This window comes from Agelaius tricolor, unplaced genomic scaffold (assembly GCF_023055355.1).
Source record: "Agelaius tricolor isolate 1412-34295 unplaced genomic scaffold, bAgeTri1.0.p SCAF_1, whole genome shotgun sequence".
Classification (NCBI taxonomy): Eukaryota; Metazoa; Chordata; class Aves; order Passeriformes; family Icteridae; genus Agelaius; species Agelaius tricolor.
Window position 1 is genome coordinate 39,191,656 of NW_027269261.1, and position 16,000 is coordinate 39,207,655.

The following is a 16,000-nucleotide window of genomic DNA, read 5'->3' on the forward strand; positions in this document are numbered from 1 at the left end:
CAATATTGCTTTGGACTAGACCTTACAAATTTGGGTGCAGGTTTATTTTTTTTAAAATTCAGCAACTAAGTATTTCAGTAATTCACAAAGGTAGCAAATGATTCTGTATCAGCTGTACTGACATTAGACAGTGGCAAAGCAAGGATCTCTGTCAGATGGAAGTTGTCCATCAACAGCAAGGCAAGCTCCTGGCAGCAGGAGAGCAAACAGAAAAGGAGATGTCTTTGCAGTTTGTGACAAAGTGAACCTGCAATAGGTGATAAAACTATATTTTAAAAAAGTTATGTTGGGAAAACATACCTTAAGCAGGAAACTGCAAATACAGGGAACAACAAGCACCGCCTATTCAAAAGACTCCATCGTGTTTTGAATCACTTTGTGCCGTGTTTTACTTGTGGTATACACACACATATATGCACACACATTCCCATCCCTCACTTGTACTCCCAATAATAGCAAAAATAAACATGAAAAATAATATTAAAAAACTCTGTATTCAGTAATATTCACACCAAAGTATATGTATAGATATATCCATTAAAATTATGAACATTTCTAAATATATTTTATGTATCATACATATATTTATATGTATAATTACATATCCACAGAAGTCGTCTTGCTGTGCTAAAGCCAGCAGTAAAAGCAAAAACAGGTTTCACAATAGGACACCCATATATGCATATGTACTGGCTGTTTGGTTTGTGAATTTATTTACAACTTAACTATATCATAATAAATGCTTACTGTTCTATTGTACAAACGTAATAGTAAAGGTTTAGGTTTGTTTTTTAAATACAAAGACTGCAAATGAATACATGAAAAAAATTACACACCATGTACAGTATTTATAATTTATAAATGCAAAGTTAAGACCTCTTTAAATTATTGCACTTGCATATTTTTACAAAGATAGTTTATATGTATCATATATATATATATGTGTGTGTGTAAATATATATATATATATAAAACAAATTTTTCAGCTCACTAAATGTAGTAAAGTTGAATGTTGTTACCTTGAAGTTCTGTCTTCTCCACATTACAGCCCAACCTGAATTTGGAATATTTATGAAACTACTCTACAAATCAGTTTGATCTACCCTAGAAAGCAGTCCGTTATTTAAGGTTTATTTGACAGAGTATACACCCGTATTACAATCGAGCACAGTTTTTGGTCAGAAAGCAAACAAAAGTTATGATGTGCCTTTGCTAGATTGGGATAGAGAACCTAAAGTTTGAACATTAACTTCTTTGTAGTAGTGTGCAGAAAGCCTTTTTTGTGTTTCGAATTAATAAATTAATTGTTCCACTTCACAGAACTGGTCCAATATCACAGTGTTTGAGGCAAATGCATTATTTCAAGAGGGTCATTATTGATTTGAGCATCTAATAATCTCTATTTTTTAACATGAACAGTGCTTTTTGCTACTCCTACAATTTTAACACTATATGCTCTAAGTGCAGTCACAGCAAACTGATTACGCTGTTTTAAGTTTACACACAGGAAAGAAATCTGTGTCACATAAAAAGATGAATTCCACTCTGCATGTCCCTTCCAATTCAATATGCTTGATCATATACTCCAGCTAAAAAACCCTGTTTCATTTCTCTAATGATTACTTATAGAAAAAAAATTACTGCCATGAGTCGAATCATTACAGTAGAGTGTTGCAAAACCATGCAAAATTAATAAATTAATTGCAACAATGTAATTTTTCATGCTGTAATAAAATATGCAACATCTCAGATGAGTACCATGCTATGTCATCTATTTTTCTCACTTAGTGAATACCTTTCAGGCACATTTTTACAATACACTAGAAATGCTCAGTTACAGCTTCAAACAGTGTTTTTACCTTTACTAGACGTAGGAGGGAAAAGCAGCTGGAATTATTACCAAGAAAAATGCAATTCTAAGAATATAAAATCTAACACTTCTAGGAAAGGAAAGATCTGTTAAGCTTTTTATACATGATTTTGGGCAAGATGAGTTTTAGTAGGATAAAAATGCAAGGAGGAGTGACTTTTGATAATTTAACTTAATGAGTCAGATGTCTTATAAACCTAGATGTCTTAATCAAATGCAAGTTTGAGTCCAGAACTTTGAACAATTAAATCTCAATATGTCTTTGATTCATCAAATTCAAATGCAGCTCCAAAGTTCTAACTTTTGGTGGATTTGACTTTGGAAGTGCAGGTACAAGTATTTTTTTCAAAATATTTACACATACAAATCTGTACTCTGTAAATGCTAAGACAGACTACTTTTGCTTAAATAAATCAGCTCATCATGACTATGTTTTTGGTCTAGGTCATAACAAGAAGTAATATTTTGTCATTACCTTTCTCCTTTTACACACCAGGAAATCAAACCAAATCACAGCCATTGGAGCAAATTTTTTAAAATTCTAATAGAAATTATACTATAGCAAACATTTCATGTGGTTTGGATAGTTCTATGATAGAAACAGTTGCTGATTCACTTGTGACATTAATAAAACAACTTAGTGCCAATTTGACAAATCTGCCAGGGAAACATGCCCTCTATCAGTACTTACAAACTTCAAAACATAACAGTCTGTGATACTGCCAAACATTTTTAATGGCAGGAAACAGAACTAGTGAAGTTATCTTTACTGTCAGTGAGTAAAAGATGAGTGGAAAGCTTTCCATACACACAGATCTAGTGTGATAAGGAATACTTTTGCAATGCTTTTAAATCAGCATTTTTAAATGGAAAAGGAAAAAAAAAAGGGAAAATAATGGCAAATATATTTAATGCAGATATGCTTAGGCAATATACTTAACCTGCAAAGAAAAGTATTCCATCCAGTTGTTGAGGTATCTGAATTTCAAAGAGCATTTCTATAGTCACCATAGATTTCGATAATTTCCATGTAAATTAGGAATCGTGGATTCTGTCTCAAAAGAACTTTTAGTGGACAAAAGGGTGCATCTACATTATTTAGCTGAAACAGAATGGCTAAGGAGTAAAATAGAGGACACAGCATGAGATATTTTTCATTCTACTTTGCTGTAATTGTTTCCTGCCATATTTTCCTTCTTTTGTTTTTGCTTTTTTTCAATTCCAAACCAGTTTGCTGTGATTACCAAAGAATTTCTGCACTTAGAATTGGTAAGGCAAGCTAAAAAAAAAAAAAAAAATTATAAAATTATGGGGCTGTTGCTAGGTAACATGCATCATACAAATAAGATAACTTCATACTGAATTCTCAGCCTGTGGGATCTCTATGTACAGCAAAGGCTTAGGTGCATTTATACATACTGCGACTACGGATCACGCACTGTACACATAAACAAATACTGGCATGTGCTCGACCATAACAGAAGGCAAAACTCAAGAGGCCAAGTTGTTCACATGAAACCCAAAAGCTGGCATGCCTATTAGAGCAATAGAGCCCAAAAGACAGGAGATGGAAAAAGAAAAGCTGTGTTCTGTCTTTAGGTCACTACTGTTACAATTGTGTTGCAGTTACACAATGGCCATGTTATCACGGAACCTCCACAAGAGTGCATTATCTGTGAAAAAGCACATAATGCAGTATAGGCTGTATGTGAAAGGTATGCAAAGACTGTGTTTTCACCTACTGTGTGGATCACTATGAAGATTTTTTTTTCCTCATTACTTTTAAGAGAAAGACAAAGGCAAATTAAGTGTTGTGAAACATATTCTGTACAATTGCACTAAATTTATAAGAGTGGCATTACATGTAAGTCTGTGCATAAGTTTGTAAGGCTGAAGCCTAAGTCAGCACAGAACTGTAAACACACCATTTAGTGTACTTTTCTTCAGTCAGCTATTCTTTCACTAAGAAAGGCATTTCTAAACTTGGAAATTTCTCTAACTAGGGGAAAAAAACAAACAGACAAATGGAGAAGTTTCCTAATTTCACTCATATTGGGATGGGGGGAAAAAGCAGTTGAAGACATGCAGTGTTACTGTGCAACACAAAAGCTAGTCAATACAAAAAACATTTTTGATTTATTGTGATGGTACCACAATCCTTCTCATCAGACCTGACTTTTCTGACAAGGCTTTTCTTCCCAGCAGATAGCATAATTCAGGTATGTCTCCAATACCTTTTAAAATACAGCTCAGCAGGTAGAAATAAAAATGATGACTTAACTGTGAGCCAGGCAAGGAAATCTTTGCTGTCACATTTAAACTTTATCCAATATTTCTGTCACTATGGATACAAAAACTCCAACCTGAAACTCCCTCTTATATCGGGGATAATTAACCAGTACTTCCAGTGTTTTGAGGAAGGAGTTGTCTAGTTTTAAAAAACATCCTAAAGAACAAAGCACCATCACTAGTTCTATCAACATTTCCCTTGTGAGTGACAGAAAATTGGCATCATGATGCTTAATGAAGTACTTTAACACTTTAACCTGAATGTTGGTTTTCCTTTAGTTTGCAGCAAGAGAATTCACTGTAACCTAAGCATAAATTATAGTCTCCAAGGATTCTGCTGGAGTTCAAACTGATTACAAGTAGATCACACATAAACATTCACAATAGCAATGGGTATATTTTTCTATTTATAGCCAAGAACTCCCAAGTGACACTGGTGTTGAAGCCAGCCACAGTACGGTATAATAAAAGTACCATTGAAACCCTTATTAGAAAGATACAATTTAGAAGTACCCCATAAGATTCCCCTCCCACCCCCATCAGTTTTAAATTAAGGCCTCAGCAATGTAGCCCATGAGATAAGGCCAGTCTTTTATATTCACAAGTTGTAAGTTCTCTTTTGATAGCTGACTCCAAAACATCTGGGTTGTCATTTTCCCTCTGCTTACGTTGTGTCACTGGTGTAGGTCAGGAGATTGGCTGCCAGAGTCATTTAGCTGAGGTAACTCCATGGGTGTTACCTTCCCAGGCAGGTCTACTTAGCATTTTGCAGCTTTCCTTTTTTCTTTTTTTTTTCTTTTTCAAATAAAAATGAAACAAAACAAAAAAACAATCCCCAAAACAAGAAGGGGTGCTTTTCAGGTTAAAGCAATCTGTTGCTGCTGTTCAGTCATCAATCTTCACAGGAAGAGAATCTGAGGTCCCAGGAGCAAGGGACTGAGAAGAAATCCATATAGAGGCTTCCTCACCTCTCGTTACTTTCTCCCATTGGTTAAGATTGTCCCTGGAGATGCAAAAAATTGAAGGTAAGATACTGTTCATAAAATGACTGGGATTTACTTCTTCCTCACAATAATGTCTCCCGTACTATACTTTGAGATTTATATTTATGTAAGTATATTTATATTAGTACCTGTATGTAATCAAGCTTTTATCATCTACACATTATTTCAGCCTTCAGCTATCCCATTCTGTAATTCTGTATGTATGACTCATATCCATGTCAACTCTATCCTAGCCTACAGTACACCTTCTTTCCCCAAGGCAAGCCCTGAAGCGAGAGGTTACCACCTGCTTCCAGGACAAATTTATAGCCCTCATGGCTGCAGGAAAGCCCAGCTCTGACCCAAGAGAGACAAGACTGCACTCTGAAGCACAGGAGCAGAGTACACTTTCTGAAACTCCTGCAAAAGGGCTGCCTGACAGTATATAAAATGTTGCATACCAGGATCATAGTATCAATTTTCAACTACTGTTGTGATAATCATATTAGCAGTCTACATTCAAAGGGTACCCCTTCTTTGAGATATAAATGTATTTTAGTGCCTCACAGCCTGGCCAATCTTTAAATTCAAAATTCTGTTCATAAGCCACAAAATGATGAGAAATTAAGCTGGTAATGTTCTAACAATCTGAAGGGGGTACAAATCCATAGTCTTACTTGCTGTGCACCAGTACCACTCTAATGATTGGGAAGTCTGTGTTGATGATAGACCTTGCAACCAATGGCCAAATCTCAGCATTCAGTCTTCAAAAACAGACAGAAATACAGCAAAACCAAATGTTTCACCTTCATCCTGTCAGATCCCCAGCTACTAAAGCAACAGTTCTTAGATGCCTTTGGTAAACAAACAGGATGGCAACAGTACTAAAAGGTCTCCCATGGTATGTCATACCATGATATTACATCGGAATTTATGTGGCAGAGCTCTTCTGATTTTTATGTCAAAGCCTTGTCAAAACATTTGCTAAAACAGCAAATAATCTGAAAGCACAGCATACAAGAGGAGAAAGTGCTGCACTTTCTGGGGGTGGTGGAAGGCATGATCTGATGAAGTCTACCAAAGAAGGCTGGTGCCCTCTAGAGTAACCCCTGCAACATTTTCTGCAGGAAAATGCTCTGCCAGTGCTTCAGGCCAGCTGGAAGTTATGAAGCCAGCATTAATATGGCATTGAGCCTCAGCTAATATAATCAGGCACTAAGGATCAGAAAAAATGAAGCATCACTATTTCTGTCTCCTTCCTGGACCTGGGAAAGTAATGAGAATTGCGGCCAAAATATTTTAAAATTATATAAATTTCATTAAGAATTGAGAGACCCAAAGGCACAAGCAAAATAGTTTCAAATTATATGGTCTGAAATAAAGGGGGGAAAAAAATCACTTCATCCTCCAAATAAATACACTACCATGTATTTATACTTTTGTAGACCTACTGAATACATGGCTAATACATGTAACAAAGGTGGTCTAATAGCTTTGATCTACACAGGATGACAAGGAAAACATTTAAAAATGTGGAATAAATTACAAGACATGAAAACCTTCTAGATGACCTTACTTTATGGAAAACCAGTGCTGAATGTTTTTTTTCTTTTTTTGGTAAGGTATAGATAATATGATTCATTTGCCTTTGAGCTCCCAATGAAGCCCTGGCTCCTAATGTCTGTAATAAATGCCCAGAGGTTCTAAAAATAAAAGCTTTGATGCTGACATGCTGCCTTGGCTGCTTTTGCTGCTATTATTTGCAGCTGGTGTCTGAGTTTCAAAGAACACAAGGACACAGCAGCTTGAATATTGTGTTCAAGAATGAGCCCTGCTAGTGAAGAGGTGATATAAAAATTGGTTCAGTCAGCAACTAAGGAAACACCAAAAAAAATGAGGCTGTTTCCCTCTGATCACACCAAATAACAGTTACCCATCAAAAATAAAGGAAAAACAAAAATATAGAGCAAAATCAGTAATTTGAAATATTTTGGAATATTCTAGACCCTGCAATAACATAATTTTTTTTTCTGCCTGTGCACCTGAAGTTATATCTGTGTTCTGATTTCCTGTTCTCCATCTCCAAGTCTTAACCCTCAAACTTCCTCTTCATTCTCTTCAAATAAAAAGCAGAGGATAACTTCAAGGCTAAGATAAAACTACCAAACTGCTCCTCAGAAGAGTATGGATTTTCAAGAAGCTCTTTAGTCCTGCAGAGGCTTTATCTACTCATCTATGTTTCAGTTTTGCATTACCACAATCTAAACTAAACAACGCACAACAGCAAGACAAGGAGCTGTCTGTCCAGAGCTCTGTCCAGTGTGGAGACTGTGCCAGTGTAGCTTTCAGAAGTGCCATTATAACAATTTGAATTACAAACAACAAACAATGACACAGACCTACATATTCTTCTCACAGCTATATGAAAAAGTGTTTGTGTGTGAATGAAATTGTTTTGCTAACTACTACATTAATTTCAAGGCATTTGTCTGTTACTTAACAGAAATAATTTAGTCCACAAGATCCACAAAAGGTCATACAGGACAAAGAAAAAGTTCAACTTAAGATAGAATTTAGGGACCACAACATAACAATATGAGAGAATACTAGTAAGAGCATAGAAAAACAGACCTTTAACCACTCAATATGACTAGACATTTTATGAAACAATTGCGGTTTTCTAGAAAATATGGATTAACCTGAAAATTTTCATGAAGCATTCACTGGTTTCAGCAAACTTTTTGTCAGGAAAGATTGCTAAGGCCCAGGATATAATTACTGGGCAGAACTACCTACAAAGCAATCACCATCATTCAAGTGGAGAAGCAGCCTACACATAAAGGACTCTTGCCTCTTTTCCAGAACAACCCAAGCTCCACACCCACTGTGTTATAGGACAAAGTTACATCTGCTTCTCCCAGACCCCAGTGTTACTACTCCTATGCTCTCAACTGCTGAATGTTTTCTGGATATTTCTTTTTCTGGTTTTTAATAGAAATTACCTGATATGAAATAAAACCACGTGCTAAACACACATTTTTTAAGTAAAGAGAATACTGGCCAATTTTTGTTGTGGGAACCATGTTGAAGTAAAAAGGACACAGAGGGAAATTACACTGAGCCAGAGCAGACAGGGATACAAAAACACTGAACTGTTTCTCTCTAAATGGTTTTGGCATCTAACACATTTTAATCAGCTGTGTCTGTAGATCTACAGTGGATAGTCCCTGACAGCAGTTATTACCTCTGGGTTTCTGAATAGATTGATGTGAGATGATGTGTATCCCTGTTAATATTCATGCAAATTCTAAAATTAAAAATCTGTATTTCCAGACAAACTTGCAAAGCACTCTTGCTTTTTCCTTGACCAAGGTATCAGCTATGCACATTTACTCACCTGCATGCTCGGAGTAGTGGCCCAGTTGGAGGAAAGATCTGTGCAAGGGTGGTGTAACATGGGATGGCTACAGCATTGTAGAACCCAATCTATGAAAAACAAGAAATAAAAAAAATAGTTTAATTGTTGCCAAACTACTCTACTGGAAGCTAACAGCTAACAGCTCAAAGCTCTTTACTTAATTACTATTCGTATTAGTTATTCACACTTCTGCATCTCCCTTTAACATCCAAATGCTTTAAAATAAGCAGCAACAGTGAAATCTTTGGTAATTACAAGCTGCTTACATGCCTTTCTTTTATGACTGATATGGCTGCTTCAGGTAAGGTTTTCTACAGAACCTTTTATTATTCAATTGATTCATTTCTTTTGTTCAAGATATGTCTACCTGTTTGATGTCAGTAGCAGCAGGAAGTAGGTGGAGATGTTAGAGACATTTCTGCAAACATGATTCATGTGATGATTTTATTTTTTAAAAAAGGAAGGTTGTGCAGCATTCACAAAACATGGTCAGATTATGGATTGTTCTGATGTCCTGCAGGATATGCTTGCATAGCTCAGTGTACTAAAATGCTGTGGGCTTTGCACATTTGTGAATGGTGTGCAGTGTGATCAATGATTGGTTTGCAATTGCTTCTCATGTACGCAGTTCAATAATACATTTTTACCATTATCATATTTAGGGAAAACTAAATAAGCACATTTTTAATGATATCTGACTCAGAGGCTTAGGGGCCTGCGACAGCTACAATGCCACAGCTGAATTATCATGACATTATGAAATTTTTAGAAAATGTTACTTATATATTATCAAGGATGACAGATTGCATTCAGATTCATTATAACATCCCTCACTTATCCCAGACTCTTATAGTTACAATAGTGCACTATGAGCCCTTCTTTGGATGGAATTTTTAAGTGCCTTTTAGTGAAATACTATGTATTATATGATGACCAAAGCATTTGATAATATCTCTTTTTTTAATAGCCCAAACTTTGATCCTTATTCAGAAATTGAAGAGCAACTCTTGTTTTCATCAACACAAAGATTCATCCCATACTGCTATGTAACCAAGTCTTCTGTGTACTTTAAATAAAAATAAGATACACTTTCTGAGCTGTGAAGCCAGATGAAGTACTTACAGGGATGAAGTATGTACAGTTCAACCAACAGAAAGAAACTGCAGCTGGCTAGAAGGCAAGGCTACATACAGATGGGATGTCTGCTCATCCACACTATTTCATACACTGCCTCATTTTCTTCCCATTTGTTTTGGATTTTTTCTTTTCTTCTTGTTTGCTAATTTTTAAGGGGAACTATTTTATTTCAGTGGAAAAAGATTACTCTATAATTGTCAAAAACTAAAATAGGACATTAGATGCAGTCACCCTGTAGACCTTCTGGCTCAATGAAAATCACAGAATCAAAGAATATGATGAGTTGGAAGGGACCCTCAAGGACCATTGAGTCCAGCTCTGCATAGGCCCATCCCCAAGAGTAACACTATTGTCCCAATATTTCTTGAACTCTGTCAGGCTGGTGCTGTGACCACTTCCTTGGGGAGCCTGTTCCAGTGCCCAACCACCCTCTGTGTATAGAACCTTTTCCTAATATCCGACCTAAACCTCCTTGACACAAATTCAGGCCACTCCCTCGTGCTCTGTCACTGGTCACTGCAAAGAAAAGATCAATGCTGGACCATCCTCTCCCCCTTCCCCTCATGAGGAAGTTGTGACTGCTGTGAGGTCTCCCCTCAGTCTCCTCTTCTCCAGGCTGAACAGACCAAGTGATCTCAGCTGCCTTTCATGAGGCTTCCCCTCCAGGCCCTTCACCATCATTCTTACCCTTCTTTGGACACTAGCAAAGGGCTGAAACAACCACTTACTAAGATAAAAAGCATTATTGACACTTGTAAAAATTCAAGGTGATTGTGGTCTTAGCTAGAGCTACAAGTAAAAAGAAAGGAAAAAGTGATGACAGCGAAGAACACATTGTCAGTTAACCAAAATCTGAAAAAAGTTTTCCACTGCTACTTTAAAAATAACATCAAATTCAGAAGTGTGAATATGCCAATTTCAAAAGCAATATTCACTAATATATGAAATGCTTTTTTTCATACATATTTTATGTATAAACAAGTACCATTTTACTGAGAGAGTTCATACCTGACCCTGAGGGACTTCATCTTTCTTATCTCTGTCCATCATGGGAATAGGTTGAATACCTGTTTTCTTCATTTCATCGCCCTGGAGAAAAGTAGAGAGAGAGAGAGATTAAGAAAACAAAACCAACACCATTGAGACCTGTATTTATTTCCATCTTCTATTCTATGTCAATCTAAAAATCCAGAATTTAAAATAATGTGTGGTATCACTCTGAGGCAATCTCAGAAAAATGCACAAGGAGAGGCTCATTTTGTACATTCACCTAAGTGATCGTGCAAACAGCAGATACTGTAAGTCAATGTACACACATTTTCCTTATTTGCAAATGTGCCTCCATAATAAAAATCAACTGGAAGAGTAAACCAAAAGAAATCATTCTCTTCTGCTCTATCTGCTCAGTTAGTCACATCCTTCAAAATATTTGTTTAAAGCACCATAACACAATGACCAGTAGAACACAACTCACCCATCCAAGGAAAAGCTGAGTAAACCAGATGAATTTACAGTGTACCCTCTTTGTGAATTTTTTTTATTTATATATATATATATATATATATATATATATATATATATATACACACACACACATATATATATCAACATCTATCTTTATTAACTCATCCTTCCTTAGATTACAAAAAATTACCATCTGGACTGGCACAATTTTGTCCATAATTCCATCTTTACTATTTTTGAGTATGGAAAATCAGTTTTATCCTTCCTTCTCCACTGGGTTCACAAGATTTGCGTTCAAAAGCAAATTTATAAGCAAAAAAGTTGAGTATGTAATCAGTGAGGCAAGTCAACATTATACCTCCATTCTAACACTCATAAGAACACACACTTTCCAGTGCAGGCATTTCAGAAAGTGAGTGCTGAACTAGATTTCTGAGCTTACACAGTCAGCATTTTTCAAATATTTTGCTGTAGTCTGAGCTGTTTACAATTAAGAGAACAAGAACAAGTGAAAACTAAATACACCCAACAAGAAGCTCACATCTGGAAATTCACAATGAACATGCAACAGGCAGGGTAACAATCTCCACACTAAATGCATGCTACACCAACTTCACAGGCCTGGTTTCTATTTTATGCCTGTGTAAAACAGAAATAAGCCCACTGAACACTGCAAGATTCCACAGGGCACACAAAAGAAAAGAAAAACACTTTATCATACACATGTACGATAGCAGTCCTGAAAATACAGTTGTATCTCCAAAAGTCGCATAACTCCACTTTGTGCAATTTATTCCTTATGCCCAGAGCAGTCACTTCCTCTTAAAAATTAAACAATTAGGATATTTACACCTCTGCATATGACATATGAGAGACTGCATATTTATTTATGAACATGATTACATTACTACAGCTTAATTCCTTGTTTCAATTCTCAGTACATAGTAATTGCAGATCAACTTTCAATGTATTGAAGACCCAGCTCTCTCCGAGACACTTGTTTAGCTGGCTCACAGAGAAGACTTAAAAATTTAATGGTTTTCATATTTACTCTAGCATTTTCTGTCCTCACATTATAGCTTTATAAGTATGTTTCAAGGCAGCTGACCTGGAAGCTGGTTTCATATTTTGCATTTCTACAAAAATTACAGTTAGTGACTTCTTCTATGTTCTGTTGCTTGATCACTTTATGTTAGGACATACTTTCTACATTATCTTGAACAGAGAGAAAAAACACTGCCTGAAAATTAGATAGCTAACTCACCGCTCTAAATAACTTCAGAGTAAGCAACGAACACACACATGCACCACTGAAGTCTCTTCAAAACAAACACACCAAGATGTTGATTGAAAAATACTTATAGTTGGGTTTTTCCTTCATGGATGCTTCTATTTGTAAGGAGAGTAAACAAAAGAATCACACATACCTCAGCCCAGAACTCTGCATATATATCATTGGCTGTCAGTCTGGTAACTGGCCACAACTTTGTAACAGAACACAGATCACAAGCTGTCATCATCAGGCCAATCACTCTATCTCTAAAATAGAATAAAAGAACATTAAATTATAAGTTTTGTAAAGAATTAATGGTTGCTCTGCCAAGTTTTTATTTGCCCTTCCTCAGTTGAATCAGCAGCAGTGTATACACACTATGAATTTTCTCCCACCTATTGTTTCTTCCTCATTTGTTTGATTCTTTGATAAGGCATAGTACAGACTGTTCACTGTATACCTTGTTGCATTCCCTACATTGTTTGCAACCAGAGTTCATTGACCATCCTCTACACAATCACATCCATAGACAAGGGCACAGGATGCCTGCCTGTTAAAACACTCACATGCCCCTCTATAATTCTCTAAATATACAGTACAAATGTATAAAAAGAAAGATGACATATCTTATTGCTGCATTTCTTTGTTCTTTAAAGAGAGGAGAAAAAAGCTCCTAAAAAGAGGAAAGAGACTACTTCTGAGTCTGTCTCAAGGTGCTGTCATTGGTTTGCTGGAATGAATTCAAACTCTGACAGAACAAGAATCCAATGCATAACTCTGCTCTATATGCTGACAAACCTGTCCACAGAGTAACTGAACAACATCAGGAACTGAACAAAATTATTATTAGTACAAGGCACACACATTAAAAAATCCTATTTAACCAATTTTATAGCACAAATCTATGTTTTGTGAATATAAGTTTTATAAAGAAAACTGGCAATTTAAAGTCACTTGTTTTCACCCAATGGAGAAATTGAGAGGGCCCTTAATGACACCTTCATCTTTGTTAATAATTCCTATTCCATGTGAAAAAGCATAGAGCTTGCTAACCTGCATGCCAGTGTGATGGCAGTCATTAAAACTGTCTGTACATTGTACAGACAAATATACCAGAGGAAATACAGAAATACACAGTATAATCAAACAATAAATGCAAAGTGCACTTCCCCTAAGTTAAGATAACGTAGTCATCAGCCATGTAAGGGCCAATGCAAATATAAAGCAATATAAAGGCAATATAAAGGCAATTACTGTTACTTATGTGTAATTTTACACACTGCTGGTCTTAGAGATCACATATGTAAGAAAATTACCATTCAGAGGTAATTCTTTTTTTTAAAAAATAAGGTTTCTCTTTCCAGACTAATTCCATAGGGATCTACTACTGGTTTGCTGCTTTACCTGTGTGTTTGGTTCTTAAGGTTTAATGCTCCTGCCTGATGCAGCTCTTCAAGTTGTTTTCTGTTTCCAAAATACAGGGCAAGGTCTGTGGCAATGATGGCTTTCCGGATGATCTCAAGAACTTGCTCATATTCGCTGGAGCTCAGATTGGAGAAGACATTGTGCCCTTCCAGCTATGAAAAAGTAAAAAACCAATAAAAAGCACAAGCTCTAATTCTGAGATGATTTCAGTCTTTGCTTCACCAGACAGGTTACAACAGTTTTACAGCCCAATGACAAGTTTTGTTGCAATTTCAAATGTTAATAGCCTGAAATTCCCATTTTTATTCTTCTTTTGTAAACATTGTCATGAAAAAAAAACTATGACTAAGCCACCAATTTGTTTTTGGGACTGCTCCTTCTGAAGCCTCAAGGTATTACTACAGAAAAATTATTGAAATCTTTTTCTTTGATTTAAAATCACTATAGACATTACGCTACCAGACGGTGTTAACTTGGAAATGTGTGATTCAGTTCTGATCCAGAGTCTGCACAGTCAAGTTGGTAAACTGAGTACCTGATTCATTTAAGCATAGTTTTGATACTCTGTAAATATACAGTATGGATAAAGGAACACTTGAGTTAAAAATACAAAATCACTTTGTTTTCAAAATGATTTTGTTTTTAATTTTCATTTTTGTTTTAATGTTCCAAATGAAATGGTCCTGAAATCGCTGCATTCACTGACATAATTTCCTATATAAAGTTCATTATTTTAACGTATATGAACATTTAGAGGGAAAAGCTGCTTTGTTCAACCTTAAGTTGAATGACTCATAAACTAAAGATAATGGTTTCTGCTATGGAGGCTCTGGTAATGCACCACTGCCATCACTTTTCAATTTCCACAAGGTATTACTGTGCGTTTAACTGACAATATGCATGCATTGTGATCACTCATGAAGCTATATCACATTTTGAAAACTCAAGACTATCTACTGTCTCTAAGATTTGGAAAACAACTTGTCAAAGTCTTCCTACTGTTGAGAGGAAGCAGACAAAAAGAATGAGCTAGCCATGTCAAGGTGTGCACATTCAGAAAAAAAAAAATCATTAGAATATATCAAATGCAGAGGTGTTTTGACATTTAATTGGCATTTGGGCTGAAGCTCAAAAAGTTTTCATGACTTTCGTCAAGCATTTACATAATTTGCCCAAAATAAATCCTCTGCAGTACAAATAGGCTTGGTTTCTCTCACCATCCGGAACATAAACATCATTTTCCAGTACTTTTACTTAGACAAGTAGATTTATTGTGAATAATGAATAGAAAATACAATCCATCTATGTCTCAATGCTCCTTTGACAGATTTCTAAGTCATAGAACATCACATTTAAAAAAAAAAAAATTCTGAACATTTTAGTCCATCATCAGCACTTTGGGACCAAAAAATTACTACTGCTGGTTCCTACAATTTAGGATCCTTTTGTGGATTTATTTTGCGGATCCTTTACTCCCCAGCCTTGCTGTCTAATTCCTGGCTATTTGGCCTAATATTTAAATTATTCGGGATTCTAGTCTTGGCCTTTAGAAGCTGCAGTCTCAGAAAGACCACTGTGACAACTTCTGTTCAGAGTACTCAAAAAGAACTGATTCTATAAATTGCTGACAGAAGTTGACACTTATGAGTTTGTGTCACTTAGGCTTCTGAGTAGTACATACAAAGTACAACTCCGAAGATTTTGTTCTTTGCCTGCTGAGCTACAGCTAGTCAATTGAATCCTGTGTCCCAAGTATGATGTACACTCAAACTGCAGGTGGATGAGCAAAGCAGCTCTAAAGTTTCAAGCAGTTAAAGGTACTGCAGGTTATTAATGTCAAATTAAAACTCAGATAAGCCCTAAAGACCTTGGTGTGTTGATTTGGCTTTATTTCCATCAGTCCACGAGTTCAATAAAACTTTTTGATTCAAATAAAATCCAGCAAGTCCAAAAGGCTGCTCTGGTCTGCCTTTGCTGCTAATTATCACCCATGGGTGCTATCAGCAGCTGGTGTCATGAATCCACTCTACAGCCCTGGCCACCTATCCCCATTTCCTCACTCACATTGACAGCAAATGTAGGAGGTGTCAGGGAAGCAAAAGGGTTCCCTGCCTTCATGGCAAATGGGATTTTCATAGATT

General features: G+C 36.1%; 1 protein-coding gene across 7 annotated transcripts in view; it reads right to left on the bottom strand.

Annotated features, from left to right (window-relative positions):
- Positions 1-475: 475 nt before the first annotated feature.
- PDE10A (phosphodiesterase 10A) overlaps positions 476-16,000 on the bottom strand; it is a 343,399-nt gene continuing 327,874 nt past the window's right edge. For all 7 annotated transcript variants that reach the window (XM_071430677.1, XM_071430669.1, XM_071430706.1 and 4 more), the window contains 5 exons: positions 13,839-14,011; positions 12,589-12,700; positions 10,706-10,786; positions 8,540-8,628; positions 476-5,162 (listed from right to left, as the gene is read on the bottom strand). In XM_071430677.1, coding sequence (XP_071286778.1) covers positions 5,045-5,162; positions 8,540-8,628; positions 10,706-10,786; positions 12,589-12,700; positions 13,839-14,011 — 573 coding nt within the window. In that variant the 3' untranslated portion in view covers positions 476-5,044. The remainder of the gene's footprint in view (positions 5,163-8,539; positions 8,629-10,705; positions 10,787-12,588; positions 12,701-13,838; positions 14,012-16,000) is intronic.